General features: G+C 40.3%; 1 protein-coding gene across 4 annotated transcripts in view; it reads right to left on the bottom strand.

Annotated features, from left to right (window-relative positions):
- Positions 1 to 27214, bottom strand: part of LOC126281506 (glucosamine-6-phosphate isomerase) — a 138839-nt gene that overhangs the window by 21237 nt on the left and 90388 nt on the right. For 2 of the 4 annotated variants that reach the window (XM_049980523.1, XM_049980524.1), the window contains exon 6: positions 23132 to 23195. The exons of the other annotated variants lie outside the window; for them this stretch is intronic. In XM_049980523.1, coding sequence (XP_049836480.1) covers positions 23132 to 23195 — 64 coding nt within the window. The remainder of the gene's footprint in view (positions 1 to 23131; positions 23196 to 27214) is intronic. 4 annotated transcript variants of the gene reach the window in all.

Here is a 27214-nt window from a genome sequence, read left to right as displayed (position 1 = left end):
ACAAGGCAAACTACTTCTAACAGCCACAAATGCTAAACTGTGTTCAGCCTATCCTTTATTTAGGCTATCCTTTCAGAACACTGTTAGGTTCTTCACAAAACATTCTGCTGAACTGGTCTCCAGCTTTAGCCAGCTTTCAGTGCCTATAATGATAGTCCTTGGAGCTCTGGTACTTTCTGAACACAGCTACGACAATTTACAACTGTTATTGCGATGGTTCCTGTATTTACGTTCTTCCTGTGTTTGGTCCATACCCTTTGTGACTGAAGCACTTTTTGTGTTTTTTCCCCGAGACCCTCTACCCTAAAAACCTGCCCAGTCCATGTTGCACAGCTCCTGCTACCTGTGTAGTCCCCTCCTGGGTGTAGTGGACTCCTGACCTATTCAGTGGAACCCAAAAATCAACCACCCTATGGCACAAGTTGAGGAATCTGCAGCCTACACCATCACAGAACCGTCTGAGCCTCTAATTCAGAACCTCCACTCGGCTCTGTACCAGAGGTCCACAGTTAGTCCTGTCGACTATACTGCAATGGTGAGTTCTGGTTTCATTTCACAAGCAATATTGGCAGTCTTAGCACTTCAGATAGCCACTTGACACCAGAGAGAATGTCCTGTGATCCAAAGTGACAAGTATCATTGGTACCAATATGGCCACCACCTGCAGTTGGCTGCATCCTGTGCTCTCCATGGCATCCAGAAGGATCTGTTCCATGTCTGAAAAGACTATATCCTGTATGCACATGGAGTGCACAATATCCCTAAGGGGGCCCATAACATGCCTAACACTGGAGCTGTCAACTACCAATAATCCCCCCTATGTGTCTGCCCGGGCCTTGCTGGTTAAGAGGTTTCCTCTGAAACAGGACAAGTAACTGCATGTAGCTGAGGGACACTGTCCACCACAGATAGTGCCTGGAACCTGTTTGTCAGACGAACCAGTGAGGCCTTACGTTCAGCCCTCGGGGAGTTTTTCAAAGCCTGCCATGCCCTAAGGCGATCTTCCATTCGACCACAGGTGAAGGATCAACCTCAATGCAAGCAGCAACTGGCTGGCAACCAGTGTGGGCCAATTGGTGGACTCGTGGATCATGTTGAATGTCCATTGGATCCCCTCATCTGATCCACAACAGTGATGCGCATCCACTGCAGCCTCAAACCGTGTAACCAAAGCCAACACAGTCTGGAGCTGAGAGCGATGTGCCACCAACTCAACTCACATCCACACACAGCAATCACAGTTCCTGTGCATACTAAAGATCATGGAAAACTACACTACACAGACAGACAAACAAACAACTATTGAGGTGCACTGCAGAACTCTACTGTATGTGGGACTCTAATGTAGACACAAGAAAATGAAAAAACGGTGTAAATTAGATTAATACACAGAGATTCAACAACTAAAGTACCAAAGCACACAGGTGAGACTAATAATTCACTCCTGGTTAGGAACCTGTAAAGTGCCAGAAAACCGGTTACCTTCGAAAACAAACGAAAACCTGTGAACTGTGTCTAGTAAATATTACATTAACACGCAGAAATTCGAAAACAAAACTACCAAAGCACACAGGTGAGACTAAAATTCACTCCTGGTTAGGAACTTGTAAAATGTCACAAAATCGGTTATTTTCGGACACAAATGAAAATGCTGTAACTGTGTCTAGTAACTACAAGGTCAGTATTGTTTTTATCTCTCACACCCCAGAAAAGTACAACCATGGTCCATCCACCATCAATTCACCTGGTTATACTGTATGTCCAGCTCACCTTTACCTGATTTTCATTATAATCATATCATCATCCTCCCACCCAATTTCTTCCCTGATTCAGTTACTTGTCTTCTCACCCCTCTTTATAAACCTCAACATGCATCTCCTGTTGCTCACTGAGCAGTCCTTGGTTTTGATTGGTTTTTCAATTAAAATTCCATGTCTGACTGCTACAAGCCAAAGCTTGTAATACATACTGATTGTGAGTTTCCATTTAAGACAAAACATAAACTTAGTTTTGAAAATGCAATACATGCAATGTTACCTCTTAATTACTTTTTGTGTCCATCTAGTCATCATCTAACTTTTTTCTAAATACAAAAGCCTGTCAAGGTTTCCTAAGGCTTTATTGTTAATTAGTTGTAGAAATTTACATCTACCAGAGACTAATCTTGAGAATAATGTCACCAATATGCAATCTCCTCATCCACATCACCACAAGAGACCTCTCAACAGCATGCAACAGCCTCATTGTTTTCCTTGTTGTGTTCTGAGATGAAGAATATCATACCCAAAAAATCAGCCAAGTAATATTCTGTTGCCCATCTACACAGTATTCTATCAATCCCTACATCTACTCTGCTACTAATCTTGTAGCACATGGGTCATACACATTTTGCCTATGAATGCCTCTGGTGCAAAACTTGTCTTATACATCCACATACCACCTCCAGCTACAGTCCAGTCACTGGCATACACATCCCAGAAAAGCAGCCATGTAAAAAATGAGCCGTACTGCAATTACTGAGCAATGTTCTACATAGGAATGGCAGATAACCATTTGGCTATGCACATGAAAGCACTACTGCCAAACTGTGGCAAACAGCAAAGACTTCAGCAATTACTTCAGTAAGAAAGCAAAGACTTCAAATACTTGTGTCATTTAGAATGCCTCCACTCCCCTCCCAAGTACCAGATCCTCTGAACTGCTACACAGCTCTAACCCTACCCATACCTTGTAATTACCCCCCCCCCCCCCCTATTGTTACTCTTCAGTTTGGTGACAGTAGTTATCTATTCAGTCCCTATTTTCCTACTTCTTATGATGAGGGCCAGCTGTTACCCTCTCCACCATGCTTCCTGTTAACCCCTATCCCCCCCCCCCCCCCCTCACTCCTTGTCCCATAAATCTTACTGCCTCTCATATAGCTGTTCAAAAACAATCAGTGATGCTGCAGCCATGGATAGGTGTATTGGGTTTCTACATGGTCAAGTGTACACTCTGGGAACCACTGTGAAGTGCATGGCAGGGGATTTTAAGTTCTGTAACCTTACTGTAAAGACTATATGGGAAGTAAATATTTGTAACGTTTAGCAATGAATTAGTTGTATTACTTACAGTTACTGTCCAAAATCAAATGAAGAAAAATGAGGAAAGTTAGAGCTTATCGTCTATAAATAGCTACATTTTCAGTAAGGATAAGGAGTCAAAAACATGGGACTTGGTAAATGATTAAGAGACAATGCATTAAATGGTGGTTAATGTGCATTTCTCCAGTTTTAACAAATTTATATGATGTCTACATTAAAGGAAGGAGAGTATGCTTGACAATGGCTGAAGAAATGTCAAAAAATTTAGGGAATGTGAATTAGTACCTAGTAACTTAAAGTTTTAGTCTACCCATCAAGTAGCAAGTCAATAGCCAAATGTCATAAAATGGAGAGGAGCATAAAATAACATTTCTGAAGAGGTGTTAATTGGTGCAACTCAAGAACTTACATATTCATAATGGGCACCAGCATGGTAAAACAAAATTAACACACTGAAGTCAGTTTAAAGTCTGTTCAACATGAATTTCAACTGTGGCACAAGAAAATTCACTGACAAATCAAACATCATGCTAGGAAAGTGATTATGAAGGTTACTGATATAAGACTTGAGATCTAAAAGAAAATACAATGAAAACTGAAGCAACTGACAGCGGGAAAGCGCCGGCAGACAGGCACATGAACAAAACACACAAACACACACACAGAATTGCTAGCTTTCGCAACCGATGGTTGCTTCTTCAGGAAGGAGAGGGAAAGACGAAAGACGAAAGGATGTGGGTTTTAAGGGAGAGGGTAAGGAGTCATTCCAATCCCGGGAGCGGAAAGACTTCCCTTGGGGGGAAAAAAGGACAGATGTACACTCGCACACACACACATACGATTCTGGTGATTTGTTCATCCAAAAGCGCAATAAACTGATTCTAGCTTTCTCTGTTGATGAGCAGATGTGTGTGTGTGTGTGTGTGCGAGTGTACATCTACATCTACATGACTACTCTGCAATTCACATTTAAGTGCTTGGCAGAGGGTTCATCGAACCACAATCATACTATCTCTCTACTATTCCACTCCCGAACAGCGAGCGGGAAAAACGAACACCTAAACCTTTCTGTTCAAGCTCTGATTTCTCTTATTTTATTTTGATGATCATTCCTACCTATGTAGGTTGGGCTCAACAAAATATTTTCGCATTCGGAAGAGAAAGTTGGTGACTGAAATTTCGTAAGAAGGTCTCGCCGCGACGAAAAACGTCTATGCTGTAATGACTTCCATCCCAACTCGCTTACCATATCTGCCACACTCTCTCCCCTATAACGCGATAATACAAAACGAGCTGCCCTTTTTTGCACCCTTTCGATGTCCTCCGTCAATCCCACCTGGTAAGGATCCCACACCGCGCAGCAATATTCTAACAGAGGACGAACGAGTGTAGTGTAAGCTGTCTCTTTAGTGGACTTGTTGCATCTGCTAAGTGTCCTGCCAATGAAACGCAACCTTTGGCTCGCCTTCCCGACAATATTATCTATGTGGTCCTTCCAACTGAAGTTGTTCGTAATTTTAACACCCAGGTACTTAGTTGAATTGACAGCCTTGAGAATTGTACTATTTATCGAGTAATCGAATTCCAACGGATTTCTTTTGGAACTCATGTGGATCATCTCACACTTTTCGTTATTTAGCGTCAACTGCCACCTGACACACCATACAGCAATCTTTTCTAAATCGCTTTGCAGCTGATACTGGTCTTCGGATGACCTTACTAGACGGTAAATTACAGCATCATCTGCGAACAGTCTAAGAGAACTGCTCAGATTGTCACCCAGGTCATTTATATAGATCATGAACAGTAGAGGTCCCAGGACGCTTCCCTGGGGAACACCTGATGTCACTTCAGTTTTACTCGATGATTTGCCGTCTATTACTACGAACTGCGACCTTCCTGACAGGAAATCACGAATCCAGTCGCACAACTGAGACGATACCCCATAGCTCCGCAGCTTGATTAGAAGTCGCTTGTGAGGAACGGTGTCAAAAGCTTTCCGGAAATCTAGAAATACGGAATCAACTTGAGATCCCCTGTCGATAGCGGCCATTACTTCGTGCGAATAAAGAGCTAGCTGCGTTGCACAAGAGCGATGTTTTCTGAAGCCATGCTGATTACGTGTCAATAGATCGTTCCCTTCGAGGTGGTTCATAATGTTTGAATACAGTATATGCTCCAAAACCCTACTGCAAACCGACGTCAATGATATAGGTCTGTAGTTAAATGGATTACTCCTACTACCCTTCTTAAACACTGGTGCGACCTGCGAAATTTTCCAATCTGTAGGTACAGATCTATCGGTGAGCGAGCGGTTGTATATGAGTGCTAAGTAGGGAGCTGTCCTTTTTTTCCCCCAAGGGAAGTCTTTCCGCTCCCGGGATTGGAATGACTCCTTACCCTCTCCCTTAAAACCCACATCCTTTCGTCTTTCCCTCTCCTTCCTGAAGAAAAACAAACAAAATGTTTTAGCAAATTGCAGATGTGATTGAAAAAGAGATGGTGCCACAACAGATGTCACAGAAAAGAGAACCAGTGTTGCTGAATATGAAAAGTCTCTCTTTATGTGACTGCCTTAGAATGAAAGATGGCGTGAATCAGAAGTTTCTGTCAGTGGCACAGGACATGTGTGGCAGTTTGAAGACCATTTTATTGCCTGAAACGCTCACATTACAGTTGAAAGCTGCAGTTGAAGGAAATACTGGAAGGTCAAAACTGTAAGAACACTTGATTCTGGTGATTTGTTCATCCAAAAGCCGAATAAACTGATTCTAGCTTTCTCTGTTGATGAGCAGATGATTGCAAGGGAAAATAAAACAGAGGGATCATCCATAAATTGGGTCCTGAATTTATAACTACTATGTGCATTTTGAGCAATATTTTAATGATGGGGACTAATGCCTGTATGTGTACATTATATGGAGATGATGTTGAAGTGGAGATCTTGTAGGACATAAATACTTTTGGACTGAAGGAGATGCCCATAAAAATGCAGAAGCATAAGGTAGTCGATAGGCACATACAAAAAAAAGAAAACTTGCTACCTTTTGGAGTTAACCTTTGATTAATTAGAGTAAAATTAGCGCACGCGCACGCGCACGCGCACGCGCACGCGCACGCGCCCGCGCACGCGCACGCGCACACGCACACGCACACACACAGAGAGAGAGAGAGAGAGAGAGAGAGAGAGAGAGAGAGAGGGGGGGGGGGGGAGAAGAGATGTCTATGCCTCTACATGCTACAGACTGGTCTAACACTGAATTTCGGCAGGTGGACTGGTTGCGGTGGGGTTAGTCTCAGTTGTGGTGGGTAGAGGGAGAGGGAGGTGGGGGTCCCAGAGAGGGACTGGGGATGGCCAGCTAGTGCCTTGGAGGGAGGCAACCAGCTTGCTCACTACGGAGGGGTGGCAGGTATATGGACTCGGCATGTAATGAACAAGTGTAGGGGCCATTAGGCAGCAGCACATGTTGAAAGTGACATGGATTGGAAGAGAATGACAGGATAGAGGAAGGGCTACTGTTAGATGGCATGTGTGGGAACAGTGGGTTATCTGAGATTGAGGGGAGGATGATTATGGGAGTGGAAAATGCATTTTAAGGATAGTCCCCATCTTTGTACTTTAGATAGGCTCGTGGAGGAGGGAAAGATTCGGGTGGCCTGGATTGTGAAGCAGCCGTTAAAATCAAGAATGCTGTGCTGAGCTGCATGTTGTGCCACTGGATGATCAACCTTGTTCTTGGCAACAGTTTTCTGCCTGCCACTCATCCTGGTTGACAGCTAGTTGGTCGTCATACCCACATAAAAGGCTGTGCAGTATTTTCAGCAGAGTAGGTATATGACATGGCTGCTTTCGCAGGTGGCCTGCTGTCTGATGGGGTAGGATTAGCCTGTGACAGGACTGGAGTACGAGGTGTTAGGAGGGTGGACTGAGAAGGTCCTCCACCTGTTCATTTAACATAAGCTGTAAAATGCTAATGTGTGAACAGAGAAAGGTGTCATACTTTTACTTAATCAGGCATTTGAAATTAAAACCATTATCTGATCAATGGCCTATCTGGTTGTCGATTTTTTAAAAGTCTTTAGAAAGAAGATTCACAGTGAGGGAAGCTTTTCACTGATGCAATGGAACACATTATAGTCACTGGCAAAGAGACAATAAGAAATAAACATTTCACAACAAGAATTTTACACAAGGATAAAAAAAACTCATAAGCAATCAATATCATAGTTCTGTACCATGAAGCAAGTAGAATAAGTTATATATACCAAACAATATACCTATCAATTGTAGAATCTCAGTTTATTGATTCACATTCTGAGGAAATTCCAATGGAAATCTGTAGTTGTCACTTGGCACCCCCCGTCCCCTCCACCCCACTTTCTTCTCCATAACTAACCACACAGAATCTAAGAACTGTTGCTAATGAAGTCAACAGAGAAGGGAGGTGAAAATATATATTTAAAATTTTGATTCCAACTAACTGACTAAAACTATTGCACACTGATTAGTGTTGTGAAATACTCTACAATTTCACAAAGGAAAGAAAGCAACACAAACTGAGTGAGTAGAGAATGCTTATAAAACTATAACAAAATTTTTGTTGTGAATTTTGGAAATACGGTCTCAATGACACCCCATAAAACATTGATATTGCCATGATGAGGTGACTCACGTGCCCCAATACAGATAGCTGTACTGCAAGTGCAAACACATTGGCAAGGGGGCTGGGGAGAGGGGTATTTATGAGGAGACCAGATTAACACATGGTTCCTGAAGAAGGGTATAAAGCCTTTACAGTAGTTACTGAGGAATAGTGTAGATGATTGACTGATCTGTCCACCATGGGCTTGCTGTGTTGGTACTGCAGATAGCTGGTAGCAGAGGTCACTACAGCTAATATATTTACCAAGGACTATATGGTTTAATGACAACAGCTCATTCTTGTGTAAAATATACTGGATTAGTCCCTCACTGGGATCTCTGCGCAGTGTCTCTCAGGATGATGTATTCAGAAAATCAAATCTGACATTCTGTGGCCCAGAGTGAGGAGTATTAGATCTGTTAATCAATACGTTAAAATTTGAAAAGAAAAATATACTGACTGAAGTTTAAGATGTAATGAAGAATTAGTGTAGTGCAGTGCAGTGCAGTGGCAGGAAGGAAACAACTTCTGGTCAAGTGAGTACAGGGTTATCACCACAAAATCAAGTAGGGGTACTGGAGGAGCAGGAATAATAATGACCAAGAAAATAAGAATGCAGGTAAAATACCATGAAAAGTATGAAGAACCATATAATGAAATAAAAAAATTGTTCCTGTAGTGAAGGAAGACAAAAATTTAATTGTGATTGGGGACTGAAATTCAGCAGCACAAAAAGGAAAAGAAAGAAGAAAAATAGTAGGTTTGGTAGCCCACACGGCTACCACCTGGCAAGCACCAGCCGACATCTCCAATGTTGGCCATCATCGCACGACTGGCACTTATAATGCGACAAGTCACTCTGTATCCACTACTGTGAAGTACGGCTGCCAGGGCCAAGAGACTGCACAATGGCTGCGCAGGCATCTCCCAGTATCACCTGCGGCGAGTCTTCTACATATGCAATTGCTGCCCAGCAATTGCTCTCAGCCGGCTCTCACTCATCATGCTATTTAGTATTCTAGTTGGACTGTACTGTACCTGTCTTGCAACATGGTTACCCCGTACATTGATCTGTCGTGAACTATTGTCCTGTGAGACTGTTAAATACACTTGTCCTGGAGGTGCTGTCTCGTGTCTTTTTATGTTGTGATCTACAAAGATACTGGCAGCAATTGTGAGCATTTCTCATGTTCATTATGTAACTGTGGACCCTGCACAATAGGCTACCTTACCAGATGTGTCAATGGAATTCGTGCAACAGAAAATTCTACAACAGCAGTTAGAAGGACAGAAATGTTAGAAAGCCTTGTTATTCCTGCTGCTCTCCTGAACACTGGCTACAAATCCACCACTGTTCCCACCTTATGGTGGGATGGCGGATGAATGGAAGCAATACAAGGACTGCCATTGGCAGTATTTTGCCCCATTCCAAGTAATGGATCCAACTGTGGTAAAATCACTTTTTCTGTCGTCGACATCAGCCAGTACGTATCAGCAAAAAGACACTGGCCCCTCTTACGGAACCTGCACACCTGACCATTAATGAAATGTGTGCTCTATTACCTAACTACTTTCACCAACACTGCCATACCATTACATCTCATTCAGAATTTGATCAGTGTCATAAACAGCCAAATCTGTCATACCATGCATGAGCAGTTGAACTGCAGGGACTCAGTAGGAAATGCCATTTTGTGACTCCAGTAAATAAGGAATTGTATGCAAAAGTGCAATCATTCGGGTGGATCTAGATAAGGAGGTGCATCAGAAAGCTCTACAATTTGAAGACCCCACTTTGGAGGGCATTTTAAAATGGGCCCTGTCCTTTGAAGTTTGCCAGGCTGTGAACCATCAATTAGAATCCTGGGGCAAGATAGCAGCTATGGCATCAGACATGGGAGGGATAGCCAACTTTGCCGACACAGCAAAGGTGGCAACGGTAGAGCTGCAACACTGGCACACTCAGGCTCTATCTTGTAAACAAGGGAAGAAGTTTCAGCCTCCTGGCCAGCACTCTTTTTTGTCATCACTTGACTGTTTCCAAACATGTCACAGAAGACTCTCCCAACAGGTGGGCATAGTGTGAGGCAGGCTCAAAGGAAGGACATCTTGTTTCTGTCTGTTAGCTCCACACAAAGAAAACACTCACCTCGAAAGGACCTGATGGACATTAATTTGATTTTGTCATGGTCTCCCATCACAGCGGTGTCACCTACAAAACTGTTCATCACGTTCACTTTGTGCAATTAACAACTGCAGCTACGGGTTGACACGAGTGCCTCTGCATTACTGTTAAACACTCCAATATATCTCTAGTTGGGAATGCCACTCCTTCAATCTACAGTTCGTTACTTTGTGGCATATAACAAACAATGTATTCCAATCAAAGGCCAACTCATAATTGCGGAAACACACAATAATGTTGTAGGACATCTCATCATCTTTGTACTGCACAGTGTGGGTAAGTGGAATCTATCTGGCCCTGATGCTTTGTCTGCTTTCTGGTTTGTCATCCATCACTTGGTCTACCTGGTCTAGGAACAAGTGAAGTTTTCAGAATTGGAAACTGTCAGTCAGGAGTACCCTGACATCATCTATGGCAGGCTAGCATGAGCGAAGAACTTTGTGGTGTATGTTGCATTAAATAAATCTGTGCGCCTTCATTTCTTCTGTGGTCAAACCATGCCCCTTGCAATGCAGGATGCCATCACAAATGAGCTACATAGATTGACAGCCTTGGGTGCCATTGAACCAACGTCTGCAAGTGAGTGGATGACACATTTGGTTGTTGCGAAAAAACCATAGGTGAAACTACACATTTGTGGTGACCTTAAGGTTATGGTTGATTCCCAGTCCTCAGACTGTCCCATTCTGAAACCAGACAAGTTTTTCTCTGTACTTGTGGGAAGCCAATATTTTTTGAAGGTCAGTCTCTTCTAAACTTACTTACAACTTTACCTGGATGCCTGTATTATGTCATTTAAAATGCTTAGTTTCCGTGGTGGCCAGTGACCCAGTGATCTTTTGTAAGTTCCTCGAGCATTTGCTGCACGATGCTCTGGGCTGCATAAATTATCCAGACGACACTGTGGTGACAGGAGCCACAACAGAAAAACACTTAGGAAACTTTTGGTAGTTGTTCCTAAGCCTTCTGTCCACAGGCCCCAAATGCTATCTTGAAAAATCTCTCCTTTTTCAACCGTCAGTGGAATACTTAGGATACAATATCTCTTAACAAGGTATTAAGCCCACGCAGAAGCTGGGCAAAGCCATCATTGTACTTCCTCGCCCCACAAATTTAAAGGATCCCCAGCCCTGCTTGGGAAAGATAATGTACTATGGAAAATTTATCCCAGGTGTGGTATCGATTGTGCATCCATTCAACAACCCGCAGAAGAAGGGTGTACCTGTTCTATGGTTGGAGGCATGTGAACAGGTGCAGAACCCGAAACGGAACCTCTTATCAGCACCATGTCTCACCATATTTCAAATGGGCAAACAGCTAGCGGTGGCAGGGTGCACCTATTGAATGGGGCCTGGTGGATGTCATGGCACATGGAGACACAGACAGCTGCTAATATCTGATTGTATTTTTATTGAAGATGCTCAATGCCATGCTGAATAGGTATTCACAAATCAATGATCATCTTTATGCTGAAGAAATTCCATGTATTCATATATGGACCAAAGTTTCATCTAATTACGGATCATAAGTTGTTGATCTTCAGTTCTGCGGCAAAGTTACCTAGGGGGACTGTGCACCAACTCCAGCACTGGACACTTTTTTCCAGCAGGCACAATTACAAAATTAACTTCCTAAATACCACTAAAGATGCTAACATGGATGCCCTGTCCCATCTCCTGATGGGCCCCAATCTGGAATTTGATCAAAACCAGATCTTGTGCTTCCAGTTGGATGAAGAGGTTCAACAAGTAGTGAATGAATTTCCTGTCATGAATGCCCATGGGGCTGCAGTCACAGCCAAGGACACCATCTTACAAGAGGTACGGCAGTACATACAACAGGGCACGATGGACCGCTTTCCTGGTCGGGATTCCAATCCACTGCGGCATTACTTCCACCTCCGCCACCAGCTAATCCTGATGGACAGAGTTATCCAACTAATCAAGGATCAGTGGTCTCCCCATATACTTCTGCCGGAACATTTGTGCATGACAATCTTATGACTTTTGCACCAAGGTCACAGGGTTGTTCCACGAACCAAAAATATATCTAGTCTATATCTAGTCTACATCTAGTCTACAACTGTCATCACTGTGAACAACAGCATGAGGCTCTTTGGCAAACATTCTCACCCTGGCCGGCACCCTCACTCCCATGGGAGCGGATTCATGTCGACTATGTGTGCCCCTTCCTGTATATTGTCTGGACAATTGTCCTCAATGCATACTTGAGCTTTCTCAGCAAAATTTTTGCTCCTGAAGGACTTTCTCTCATACTGGTATCAGACAATGGATCACAATTTCGTTCCCAGATTTTAGCAAGTTCAGATGCAGAAAATGCATTCAACACCAGCTGTCTCCACCCTTCCACCCCTAATCAAATGATGAGGCTGAAAGACTCATGTAGACTTAAAATACAGATGAAGGAATATGTGGCCAACACTCCTACGGACCAGGTGCTAACACCTTTTTTGAGTTACTACAGGTTAGCACCAATGGGGAGAAAGTCCACCGGAACTTCTCCTTGGCCGTCAGCCCTGCACCCTACTCCACCTCGTGCTGCCAGCACCTGTCGGGCCATCCAAGACTCTGTCTTCATGCTTCCGTCTGGGTGCCCACATGTGGGCGTGGGGCTTTGGACACCGGACAAGCAGATTCAAGCAGACGTCAAGTAGCAACGACACCATGTCTTCACTACGGCTATGGGGGACTGGATGGTAACAAGACATCAAAATCAGCTTCGACTGTGACAGGGGACTCACCTTCAACTACCTCCATGCTCTCCAGTGGACACACATCGCAATGATCACATCTTTCATTTCTCTTCTGCTCGATCCTCCGCTATTTCCCCTTCTGCTCCAGAGCTGTTCCTGCCCCCTCATTCTTAGCTCTGTTCACCACTGCCACACACTACCTCATATCCCTCTGTTTATATACCGCTCGAGATGGACCTGATGTTTTCAGATCAGGCTGCGGTATTAGCCCCACCCCCACCACTGCAGCTCTCTTCCATGCCAGGACTCGACTTAGACATAGAGCGGTCTCCATCACCAGTGCTGGAGCCACCAAACCTCCAACTGTGCCCCAGGCGAGAACCTTTGAGCCATGCGCTTCCGCCCACACTGATGGGAGCTGGTAAAATTGGAGGGGCCATCTGATGCTTCCAAAGACAACACCCTGGTTCCGAGGGACGCCTGGGTGCATAGCCAAGCAGGTGTCAACTTGACAAGATGCAGCTCACTGCTTTCCCACCAAAGAAGGGATGTGGAAACCCCCTGGGCTACAACTAGACATTGGACATCACCCATTGTCTCTGACAAGTGAAACATGGGCACCAGGGGCAGACACTGTGGCCAAGCAACTGCACATGACAGCTGCACAGATATGTCCCAGCACCGCCTGTGAGACTTTACGTCTACGTTTCAATTGCCACTGGCAAATCACTTTCAGTTTGCTGTTGCTGATTGTGCTATTTACTACACTACCAAGAACTGTAATATACCTATCCTACCACGTGGCTATGCTATATGCTACATCCATTGTGAATTATTTTCCTGTGAGATTGTGAAATATAGTTGTTCTGGAGGTGCTGTCTTGTGGTTTTTTTGTATGTGTATTGCAAGTTACAACAATAGGAAAACAAGGAGTGAGGGAGAGGAACAAAAGGGAAAGCCATCCAGTAAAATTTGGTACAGTGCGTGATTTAACCATTGCAAACAGAAAGAAGACATTATACATGAAAGAGATATGGAAGCACCAGAAAGGTTAAGATAAATTACATAATGATAAGACCAAGATTTTGAAATGAGATTTTAAACTGTAAAACATTTTCAGTGGTAGATGGGGATTGTGACCACAGTTTATTAGTTGTGAAATGCAGATTACAGCTGGAGATATTTGAGAAACTTGGGAAATTAAGGATATTGGATGTGGGTCAGCTGAAATTTTCAGAGAAAGCTTTACACAAACAGATGATTGAAATACACAAAAGCAATACAATAATAAAAGGTGAAGTTCAAGCAGGAAATCTCCGAACCCTTTGAGATCAAGACAGGCATTTGTCAAGGTAATGGACTCTCTCCGCTCCTCTTCAACCTAGTGCTGGATAAAGTCATCAAGGAATGGGAGAAAGAGCTGCAAATACAAGGCCATTGGAAGCCAATGCGACTTTGACGAACCAAGGACTAGCTCAAGGTCGGCTGTCTAGCCTTCACAGACGATCTGGCACTACTCACAGATAATGAAACTACAATAATCAGACAGATAGAAGTACTCAAAGAGTGCACAGAAAAAGTAAGGCTACAGATATTGTTTCAGAAAACTGAGTTGTTCTACACAAAATTAAACATTCCAAATTTGAACACGAAGTACGGCAAGATCAATAGGGTCACACACTTTAAGTACCTAGGTGAAGTGCTTGAACTGACAGGAAAGAAAAAAACTGCCCAGAACACTAGGCTATTGCAAATGAAGAGAGCCTTATACAAAACACAGGGTATTTACAAGAAATGTCTGTCCACCTGCACCAAAATTCGTCACTACAACACTGTAATCAAACCTGAGGTGCTATACGCCAGTGAGGCTAATGTTACACACAAAGATCGGCCTTGAGAACATTCTCACACAGGAAAAAAAAATCATTATGAAAATTAATGGGCAAAAACTCACGGATATAGTCTTCCCTCCAGGGGCGCCACAGAGAAGTTCTCCAACATCGCAGTGGACATTAGAAAGAGGTGACTAAAATTTTATGGACACATAAGCAGACTCCCACAGACCAGACTCGCAAACAGAATCCTCAGGCACATCCAGAGACTGAAGACCACTACACACTGGATGACAAAAGTCAAAATCGATCTGGAAAGAGCTCAGATAGATTCAGCAGATGTCTTGGACACAGGCATCTGTAGACACAAGGCGTACAAGTTGGAAGTGATTTCGGAGAAAACAGCACCTAAAGCCCAAAGGCCCAAGTGGATGGAAGAAAGGATGAGAGCCTTTAGTGAACAAATGAAGGAGAACAGGAAGAACAAGGAGTAATGAATGTTTCACTTGGTCAGCTAAAGGGCTGTAACATGTGTAATAATAATAATAATAATAATAATAATAATAATAATAATAATAAATGAATGACCAACTGTGGGAGATGATATAGTGAAAGCAACAAAGGAACAGCTAAGAAGAAAGTCAGGGCCTACGAATCTTCAGATAACACAGAAATAGTAACTTGAATTGATTAAAAGAGAAAATATACAAATGTAGGTGATGAAGCAGACAAAAGAGAATACAGACATTAAAAAAAATTGACAGAAGGTGCAAAAGGTGATGCACTAATGGCTAGAGGAGAAATGCAATGCTGTGGAGGTATGTATGAATATAGGAAACACAGATGCTGCATACAGTACAATTAAATAAATCTTGGAACAAAAGATTGTATTAACAGCAAGAATTCAGATAACATGCCATGCTAAGCAAAGAAAGGAAGGCTGAAGAGTGGAAGGACTGTATAGAAGAGTTTTGTAAAGAAAAGAAACTTGAAGGCAAAGAAAATGTAATGAAAAAGCAATACTGAAAGAAGAATTTGATAGAGTACTAAAAGACCTAAGCTGAAAGTAGATGTAAGGAGTAGATGAGATTCCCTCATTAAGTTTTTTAGCAGAACCAAATATGGCAAAACTGCTGCACAAAGAATGTGAGAAATACAAGACAGGCAAAGTACCTTCAGACTACAATACCACTAACAAAAGGAAACAGATGAGTATTACCAAACCATCAGTTTAATAAGGCTTGGTTGCAAAATACTATCACTAACAACTAAAACAGCATGGAAAAGCTGACAGAGATTGACCTGGAAGATCAGTTTTGGCTCCAGAGAAATGTAGGAACACACAAAGCAATACTGACACTTTGATTTATCTTAGAAAACAAGATGAACACAGGCATACCCAGATATATACATTGTGTAGATTTAGAAAGACATTTAGACAATGTTGACTGGAACACAATCTGTGAAACTCTAAAATCATCAAGAATAAAACACAGGAGCAAAATGCTATCTACAAGCTGTGCAGAAACCAGATTTCAGTTACAAGAGCCAAAGAGCATGAAAGCAAAGCCCTAACTGAGAAAGGGTACAATAGGTTTGCAGCTACTTCACATGTTATTCAGTCTATGCATAGACCAACCGTCAAAGGAAATCAAGGATACATTTGGAACGGAAATTCAAAATTTGGGCAGAAGAAATAAAAACTTCAGTAAAAGCCTACATGCTAATGTTGCCATTATCACTAAAGGTAAAATCTTCAGAATTGTGAGGCTGCATAATGGGCCTCTTCAAACTATTTCTGTAGCCAATGTTTTGACATCTCTGCTGGACACTTCTAGTGTTTCCAGTTGGCTGAACAATGCTGAAAACTGTAGCAATGGTCATTTGTAAAAGAATGTTATTTACATTTATTCAGAAGAGGGGGAGTGGTTTGGCATAAGTTATCTAGTTACAATTGGTGGACATGAAAGAAAGCTGGAATGTTTAAGAAACTATTGTCATACCACGAAAGTGGCTTCGTAATAATTGTTTGTATCCCTCATGCAACGAGGTTGGGCTGAGTGAGTTGGTGCAGTGTATAGCATACAGGAGGATGACAGTTTAGGTCACCATAGAGCCATCAAGATGGAGGTTTTCTGTGGGTTACTTCAGGTAACAGTCGAATGGTTCCTTTGAAAGGGCACAAGTGATTTCCTTCCTCATCTTCACTAATCCAGCTTGTGCTCCATCTAATAACCTCACTGTCAATAGCATGTTAACAACTTCTTCCTTTTACCATAGTGGCTGGGTATTTATTTCCTTTGTGGAGAGGAGCCATGAAGCTGGAAGCCAACAACCATAATCACTACTGAAATTTTTTCATTTCTAGAGATCTCAATTCCTGCTTGGACCTTCCTTCTACGAACATAAAATTATTTGCCAAGCACTATTATGTTGTTGAAATCTATATCCTGGCTACAGTACTTATGTTCCTCTCCTGAAAATCTCGCACTTTGTTTTAAATGCATGATGTGTTCATGCTCTTTAATCTGCTCTGTAATTGTCCTGCCAGTTTTCCCTCTCTACACTTTCCCACAACCACATGTCCCTTCATGGACTCCTACAGTGTTAGCTCAAAAACAGTCTTTTTATTTTGTACTGACTCAAAAAACATGGTTTCTGTATCTTTTTTGAAGAATTCTGTATATATGGCCAGTTACTTGCAAAACAGTCTCGGAACATTCTCAGATCTTCTATAGAAAATTTCATTATCTATCTGCAAAGCAAAAGTTATTTTGGGATAAATTTAAGGTGTGGAATTATATAACTCATCTTTACTCTGTAAACCTACAGCAAATGCGTTATCTACAAAGTGGGGTTAGCAAGAAGGATTCTGTGGTACATTATTTAATGATGGTTATTCAAAATGATCCATAAAAATGTTAGCAGCTACTGGTGACAAAGGTGAACCCATAGAAACACTGCCAGATCGTTCATAACATTCTTCTTTATATTTAAAATAGCATAGACATAATCTGATGCATCCACAAATAAATGGAGCAGTTTTTTTTTTTTTTTTTTTACAGGGACTTGTATAATCAGTTAAATACAATGGAAAGGTTTTGAAAAATGGGTGATAAGATGAACATAAAAGTAAAAAATGTTAGTGGAATGCAGTAAAAAAAGAAAGGGGTAAAAACTGTACAAGAGACAAAGCCTTGACTACAGCAGCAGGTTCAAATAGATGTATGTTGCAGTAGTTATGCATAAATTATTTAAATGGATAGATAAAAATTGTTCTTGCGAAGCAGCAGCAGAATGCACACACATATAAAAGACTGTTGTGACTGGCAAGCTTTTGGAGCCAGTGGCTCCTTCAGGCTTAAGGGTTTAAGAGAAAGGAAGAAGGGTGAAGGAAAAGGATTGGAGAGGTCTAAGAAAAAGGGGTAGATTTTGGGAAAGTTACCCAGAGCCATGGGTTGTCAGGAGAGACTTACCCTTACAGTAAGTCTAACCTGACCCGCAGTTATGAGTGACTTTCCCAAAATCTACCCCTTTTCCTAGACCTCTCCAGTCCTTTGCCTTTACCCTTCTTCCTTCCCCTTCAACCTTTCAGCCTGAAGAAAGAGCGCCACTGGCTCCAAAAGCTTGCCGATCACAACAGTCTTTTATATACCTGTGTGTGTGTGTGTGTGTGTGTGTGTGTGTGTGTGTGTGTGTGTGTGTGTGTGTGTGTGTTTTCTGCCACCACTTGGTGAGTAGATTTCTTTTCTATTCAATTAAATAATTTCGTCAATAATTGATTGTTTTCATAGTTATACAGAGATAGAGAAAACAGACAGTATAGACTACAATTATTTTCTTTCATACTCAGGACTCTGAGCTTAATTATATATTATTAACACATTAAACATCAGACACACTGTGCTGTGGGAAAGAACTAGTTGTCTACAAGTAAGTTTCTCACATTTCTTTGACTAATAGCTCTCACTATAAGAAACAGTTAATAAAGCAAAACCTTAGTTGAGCTGAAAACAGAAAAAAAAGAAACTGACTTAAAATACCTGAAACATCCATGTGGGTGTTGCTCATACGTGATGCATTGTCACAAGAGCCATAAAGAAGAAGGTATTCTGAAGGCCAAGTGGACGAACACAGTGAAAAAAATGAAAATTTGACACAGATAAATTGGAATGTCTATGAAAACAGATTCCAAGAAGAAGCTGTCATTTGCATATTACACCACACGTACACAGTGCACCTTACTACTAATAATTCCGTCTGAAAATATGGCTGTGTACAGTGATTTTGGAAAATAAAATCAGAATATTATAAAGACATAGGTCAAGGCTTTTAACAATCATAACTTTGTGGTTTATCAACCACTACCTATTAAAACCAAAAGGAAATAAGGGACACAGACACTACATTATGATGCAAAACTATACAACATAATAGTAATTATGAGAAATGTTTTAAGTGTGATTTTGTATGTAAAAGTGATTATTTAATCATGTGAATCACCAGTGCCCAATATTTCCATATTTTTAGTTTGGTTATTGCTGTGACTGTCCTGCTCAAAACAATGACTTCTAAATTACTGAATTTTTCCCTTCATTAGCAGGGCATAAAAATATGAGCCCATTACCACAATGGAATAAAATAGAAATAAAACATTGTCCAAACTGTGTTTCTGAAAGTCAGAATTCTAGCTTTGTACTACGTATTTGGTTCCCTCTTCTTTATTTTGTGTTTTATAAAGAACAGTGTTCTCATTTTCCAGGGGGTGTGGTTTGTCTAATGCAAATAAATGAAAAACTGTTTGTATTGTGCCAAACACATTTCACTTTTTCTCATTTGTGTTGCATTTTCAGTGGCCTAAATATATGTTTGTTTTTGTATTTGGTAATTGTGTTACAAAATAATTACAGATTTATTACTACATTCTTCTTCTTTCATTGGCACTACATCCTAGAATCGGACTTGGTCTCCTTGATAATTTTCCACTATTCCTGTCTGGGTTTTGCTATAGATCTCCTGTTACAGCACCAACTCGGGCAGTGTCTTCTCCAACCTCATCATTCCATCTCAACCTCAGTCAGCCTTTTGCTCTTCCTCCAGGTTCACTGCAGTAGGCTTTCCTTGCAGGATTTGTCTCATTGAGTTGTCCAGACCATTTCAATCTATACAACTTTGTGAACTTGACCACGTCATCCTCCTTATAGCAGTCATCAAGCTCACCATTTCTTCGTCTGCTCCAATGCCCATTTTCATACAAAGGTCCAAAGATTCTCCTCAGTACACTTCTTTTATGTGATCTCAGTCTGCTTTCACCTTGCTCTGTAATTGTCCACATTTATGAGCCATACATATATATTGGACGTACCAGCATTTTATAGAGTTGGCACTCGTGATAAAAACCTGGATTTAAAATGTCACAGCATTCCAAAAGAGCATCAATTGGAAGCACTTATGCAGGCCATAATTTCAGCTGAATTGCTCCCATTTATTTCTATCTTCGAACCCAGATATGTGAAACATTCCACTTGCTCAAGTCATTCCATTAAGGGTTACTGTGGGCTGTGATTTGTACAATTATTCATATAATTGGTCCTTTCTTCATTAATTTTGAAGCCCATCTTCTCTGCATTCAGTTTTAGAGCTGACAATGCACTTTGTAGATCTATAAATGTTCTACTCATCAGGTCTAAATCATCTGCGTATCCCAACAGTTGTACTGACTTATACTAGATAGTACATCTTTTCTGGATACCTGATTCATGCACCACTTTTCTGAATGCCGAACTGAAGAGTAGGCATGAAAGCTTATCTCCTTGTCTTAGCCCAGTTCATGTGGAAAACTGGAGTGATAGCCTAGACTGCACTCATGCAATACACAAGGGGTACCTTAGAGTGACCTCTCTGAAATGCACCAACTTTTCACATATCTGAAATTCCCACATTGCCTCATCAAAGTTTAGCCCAATTTACTGTGTCATGTGCAGATCTGAAATCAATGAAAAGATAGTACTCACTAACATTAAATTCAATGGTCTCTTCTACTATTTGTCACAGGGTAAATATCTAGTTCACAGTTGATTTTCCTTGTCTGAATCTACACTGATAATTTCCAATAATGTTTTCTGCTATGGGGGACAATCTACTAAACAAAATATTTGAAAGTACTTTATATGCAATATTTAGGAGTGTTATGGATCTAACAGCTGCATTTAAATATATATCCTTTCTTGTGTATCAAACACACTATCCCTACATTCCATTCTTCTGGCAACTCTTCCTCTTCCCAGATGAGGCATAAAATCTTGTGTACCCTGCAGTTTAACTCAGCTCCTCTGGCTTTCAATACTTCTGATGTTACATTATCAGTCCCTGATACTTTATTGTTCTTCAGTTGGACAACTGCTTTGTCTACTTGTCTTTGAGAGATGGGAGGGACTGAGGCCTCAACCTCTTCTTCTGGCAGGATTAGGATATCTTCAAATAGAGGGCTCTGGAGCATCCAACAGTTCACTAAAATACTCTACCCAACATTCCAAAATCTCCTGGTCATCAGTTAGTAATTCCCCATTTTTACTTTTACGTATATTAATAAATGGCTTAAATGTTCTTCTATGACCATTAATTTTCTTAAAGAATTTTCTGACATCATTTGTTTCTCCAAATGTCTCCAATTCTTCAATCTGCTGTCTTTCCCATTCACTTTTCTTCTTCCTATGCAGTTTCTTCTCTTTTTCCCTTTCATCTTGATAATGTCTTATCACTAAAAATGTATATGATTTCTCAGGCATTTTCCTACAAGCCAGGCTCTTCTCATAACTTATTCTCTTATAATCTTCAACAAACCAGGTATTCCTTGGTTGTTTTCCTTCTTTCCCTAGCACTTTTTCTGCAGCATTAATGACTGTGTCCTTGCAAGCACTCCATTCCTGATCCAGAGTATCACACACTAAAAGTGTACAGTGCAAGATTCTCAGTAACCTTCTCAGAGTATCTTTTAGCAATCTCTTCATTTTTCAGCTTTGATACCACAGACTTCTTTGAAATGTTTCTTTCACTTTTTTTTTGCATTACACAATTGAACTCTTAGTTTCGCAATTGCAAGGTGGTGATCTGAATCCACATCATCCACTCTGTACACACATACAACTAGTAAGTTTGAGAAATAGCTGCTAACAATAATTGTATAATCATTTTGGTTCAAAGTATGCTGATCAGGGCTACACCATGTTGCTTTATGGATCCTTCTGTGTGGGAACATAGTGCTACCAACAGCCATGTTATGTGCTAGTGCAGGCTGAACAACTCTTCATCATCAGTTACCATGTGTGTACTCATGGAGGCTATGCTTTCCTATTGCTGGACAGTAATGATCTTCTTTCCCAATCTGTGCATTGAGGTCTCCAATAATTATTTTAACATTATTGCCCAGGGCATCCATCATAGGATCCCTAGTGGTGATCACAGAAGGCATCTTTATCCTGGTCATCTGCTACTTCTGTTGGTGCATGTGATTGATCGAAGAATAGTTTGCGAATCAGGCCTTCAATCTCATTTGTGAGATTCTAGATTCCACTACATCCACGCCACTATGTTTAAAGTTTTGCCTTACTGCAAACCCTGTACCAAAGTCATTGTTGTTCTCTGGAAAACGGTAGTTAGGTTAGGTTAGGTTAGGTTAGGATCCAGCTTCCCATTACATTGCATTTCCTGTATGGCAACAATGCCCGCCTTGGTTTTATTAAGCTATTCTAGCAGTGACCTCAGGGCTTCCATGCTGTATAATGATATTACATTTCACATTCCAGCAGACACATCACTTTTCCTTTATCATTTGCCTCCCCCAAGTTCAAGGACCAGGATTTGTATTGGGTTTACTCCTTTAGGGCAGTTGGCTTCACTATGCATCTAGAGCCCTCCCTGCTCTATGTTGTGGGACACAATTTGTCTGACTCCTCCGCCAAGACCACTCCAGCTTAGGTGACCCTTCCAGTAGCATTGCTACTTCTGGCACAGATCTTGACTTCGACAGAGCACACAAGCCCTCTTGCCCGGCACTGAAGGAGCCTTGGAAAAGGCAGCGTCTCCTGGGAGGGTATTACTACATTACAGTTTTTTCTTATTCCCTGGTGAGAACTTTTTGTAGTACAAGCTCTTCCTTAACAACAAGAGAATAAGGAAAACAACTGTGACACAGTAACAAATCTGTAATTATATAATGAAATTAACACACACAAAAACAAATATTACAAAAAACTGAAGATGTTTCACCAATAAATTGAAGAAAAATGCATATGACACAATACAAACAGCCTCCATTTAATTGAATCAGATGAACTAGCCTCTAAGACAATAAAAGCAACTACGAAACAACAAAAACCTAGAAAATGGTGATTGTTTTTATTATTTATTCAGTGAGTGTATGGTGATTCCTTTGCCTTGCAAGTGTTTCATCCACATTTTTTTCAACTGACACTAAATCAGGAACATTGAATTAGTTTATATTTTTAGAGGTGAAGTAATAAAGCTTACCAGATAAAGTACTAAGTTAGTGTACAAAACAATCAAATCAGCTGTTAAGAAGCCTGTTATTGACAAGGCAAAACAGACACACAAATAGCGTGCAAGCAACAGCCCTGATGGCAAACAACATTAAGATTTTTGCCCTTCTCCAATACCATTATGTTTATTCCATCCAGAACCATCCTCTTCAATCAGTTTGTGATGAACTTCACTCAGTGCCTGTACATAAAATAAAGCTTTAGACCTCCAATCACACCAACAGTATTACTAAGAAAATGGACTTCTAAATTGCATACTTGGAAAAAAGGGTAATGTGCATTCTCATTTACATTCATCCATAATTAAACCAAATCCAAAATAAACTACTTTAACCACAGTGTAAAATTATCATGCACATGAAAAATTAGTCTAAATAAAAACTACACCTGGATGAAATATTCTGTCAGTACTTGGAAGACAATAGACAAATTAAAAACTGAAATACACAGTGCTGATGCTCCACGATAATACTTATTTAGGAACTGGTTTTCGGCTTTCTAGGCCATCCTCAGACAAGTTAAGACTAAACAGGTAGTCCACACAACAGCAAGAGTTTACAGCTGTACAATGGTTGTTTTTCCAGATATATGTGACCTTTCATGACTAGATATGTATAAGAAAAACTCAAACATATTAAAAGTACTTTAAGAAGCAATTATCAGGTAAATCATACCTCATTATACTCACAGATTAAAAGTATATGCATGTGAAGACAAGACAGTATATAAGTTAGTACTGGTACAGACTGATATGTTTACTGACACAATAGCTGGCAAATGTGATGAGCAGGAAAAAGTAAAAAGGGAGGAGACAAGAGGAAGGAGTCAATGGAATGTGGATGGGAACAGTTATACTATTTACAACAAGCATATTATCTTAGGATGAGAAAAATACTAACTAGCTACTGCTACTTTAGAAGTGTGAATAATGACACCATACTTGATCATTAAGAATTAAGTCAGGGTTCTGTGATTGATGTTTATTGAATTCAGGTAATGTTTATTTTCTACCTTTATTTGCAGTATAGACAACATCACATTTAATATCATGAGAATGGGATTCAGTCAGAGTGTGTTCAGCATATGTAGAGTCTTTCTTTCTCAGTTTATAATTTCTTTCACGTTCAGCAAAGGCAGAACAACTGGATCGTCCAAGTATGAACAGAGCTGGAGATGAAAAAGAAAGATTCCACCTCTGATGAATATGGTGATGCAATCAAACCTGACACACATTCTGAAACCTTCGGTAGTAATGGGTATCAGTAATTCAAATAAAACTGTTTCTCTAAAATTCATTATTTCATGCATAATTATTTACGTTTTATGTAATTATGATGATTTTTGAAGTTTTAAGAAGAAAATATGTAAATTTAATTTTAAAGTTTTGTTAATATATGTATCAGTTAATTATAGTAATGTCTTTGACAACAATGTAAATCATCTAAATCTCTTTGTCTCAATTGCACTCTTTGTACTACTTGTTTGCACTTGATACGAAGTATTTGTGTAGTGGAGTCAAGTCATATTTTGTGATGCTGTAGAAAGGATGCATGTTTAGCTGGAATTATTGGCGCAGGGGAGCGAATGGATGTTAAATGTTGTCAATCTGAAATCTGAAAAGCTGGAAAAACAAAAGTTAAATTCACAACCCTGGAATCAGTATATATTCTTTGCACAATCACAACCTGTGGCCAAAGTCATACTCCTAATAAGAAGACAAGAAGACCAACTTCAAGACTATCCGCTCTGTGAAAAGTTATTTTTAGTACAGTGAACAGTGCCCTTCAGTGACAATAATGGCAAAAGTCCATTCAGAGTACAAGTCATTGTATGGATGTTAGTGAAGACGTGTGTTACAATGTGTTACAATGTGCTACAATTGAATTCTGTTCTTGTGATATTAAATGTGATGTTCTCCATTAAGCAAATAAAGATAGAAAACTAACACCATTTGAAAACCAAAGGCCTGTTGACAATGAACTATAAACTATTATTGTGTAACATCATGCTGTGTAATTCATTTTTTATATGACATCTTTTACGAAATTTGACATGCATTCCAAAAATACATCATGCCTTACATTTCCATTATCATTTAATCGCCATACATCAATTTATTGGATTAGATTAAATTATATATTTGTAGATCCACTGTGGGAAGATCTTCACAGAAATCACATAGGATGTTTGGTTTGTAATTCATATACACAACCAACAAAATATAGCAATGGTTTCAAAGTTTTGATTCAAATCTAAAACAAGATACATCTTCACATTTCATGTTAAGTCAAATCATAAATGTGAGCTAAATCATACAGTCTCTTTTGGTCAATAACATTTTACTACGATATAAATTGTTCTTTCCCTTATTTCTACTTTACTGTCAGTTTTTATAGTTGGAATCATTCATGGCCCAGATATTCCTTCTTGGGATGAAAGTGTATCGCACTACTTCTGACAAACACCATATATTAATGTATGATGTGGGTTATTCATCTCTGGAGTACCCAGACATTCATTCAAGAAATTAACAAAATGAGTGTAAAAACTACAGGAAAAGGATGAATGAAAAATGGAAACTGTACTGTAAAATTTTGGTAAGCATACAACAAAGGCAATTCTGAACACGCATATCATAAATGTGGGACCTAAACACAAATTTAGAAATATACTGAGGTCAGAAAGTGAATATATCAAGTTGCTTGAATATGGCATAAAAAATTAATCAGCAAATATGTTGAATTATAGACTGCACTCAGGGATTTAGACAGTACAATTGGTTTTCTCCATGGAAACCAGGATGGACCCTAAAAGCATTAATCATGCAAAACTAAATATTCTCTCCTCAACTCCTGACACTGCATATAAATGTAACCAGGTGCATTCAATGTTCTTATAGTTTCAAAAAGCTTTCGATTCATTCCACATCAGTGCATACTGAAGGCAATGCTCAGGTATCGAACATTTAGCCAGTTATGTGACTGGACTGAAAATGGCTTGACAGGCAGAACACAGTACAGCATCTTGGACAGAGAGTTATTCACAGATAAGGAAGTAATTTGTGCCATGGCTCAGCAATTTGTGACAGGATCATCACTGTTTATGACCTTTATCAATGGATCTTTTTATATGTTTACTTAAGCTTCGGGAAAATTCAAACACGTGCACTTATTTTTCTACATAGTCTACTGAACGGGAAACACATTTTTCCCAGAGAGTAGCAAGTGTGTTGATTCTGTTTTCATACAATCAATGTGGCAGTGGCAGCAGCCAGTTGTGCACAAATGCTTCAACAGCACCATCATCATCAAATCCATGTCCTCCGATTGCTTCATTTAGTGGCCAAAGCAAATGAAAATTGTAGGTCGATAAATTCAGAGTGTGGGGAGGACGTGATCCTGGACAGTTCCTGAATTTTTTTGTTGAGTTCGGGCAGCTGATTGGAAATGTGCGCCTTTTGTTTGGTTCAAACATTGCAAACAGTATGTAGCATTTACAGTATGATATCCATAAAGAAAATCAAGGATAAGAACTCCTTTAAAATAAAAAGAAAGACTGTTGCAAGAATCTTGCCCATGGAGAGATGTTTTTTTTTTTGTTTTGACAGGTGCAGAGTCATCCTTTTTGCCCCATTCCATGCTGCCTTTTTTTGTGTGTGTAATGGTGCATCCATGTTTCATTGCAGGTCCAAGTCCAGTGCGAATATATTGCCCTTCAGTTTGGTAGTGTGTCAGTAGCTGTTTCCACACTTCAAGATGATGAAATTTGTGCTCCATGCTGAGAAAACAGGGCACCCATCTTTTCCTTATGCTAACCTCAGTAGTAATTTCAGCAATTGTCGTTCAGTGATCATCTTCACAAAGCTGGCTAACAACACTGATCCTCAGGGAATGTCGGTGAGCTGCATTCTCAATCATTTGTTGTGCTTGTAAAAACGGTTTGTGCCATACGTACACTTCAGTCTCTAGCAGGATCTCGACCTGAACAGTGTCGCAAGTCTTTTTAAAATTTTTGATGGTTTTACACCCCTGTTGTGAGAAACTTGATTATAATGGGTTGCACAACAGATGACTGAATCTCTTCCTCTGATATGGCGATTCTGACTATAGAAATGGTACGTAAATATTCTAGCTTGAAGAACAATCACTGGAAATGAAAGCAACAATGAACAGAAATGAAAACACTCTCCGTTTACAAAAA

This window comes from Schistocerca gregaria, chromosome 7 (assembly GCF_023897955.1).
Source record: "Schistocerca gregaria isolate iqSchGreg1 chromosome 7, iqSchGreg1.2, whole genome shotgun sequence".
NCBI lineage: Eukaryota > Metazoa > Arthropoda > Insecta > Orthoptera > Acrididae > Schistocerca > Schistocerca gregaria.
This window is presented reverse-complemented; position numbering and strand designations above follow the sequence as displayed.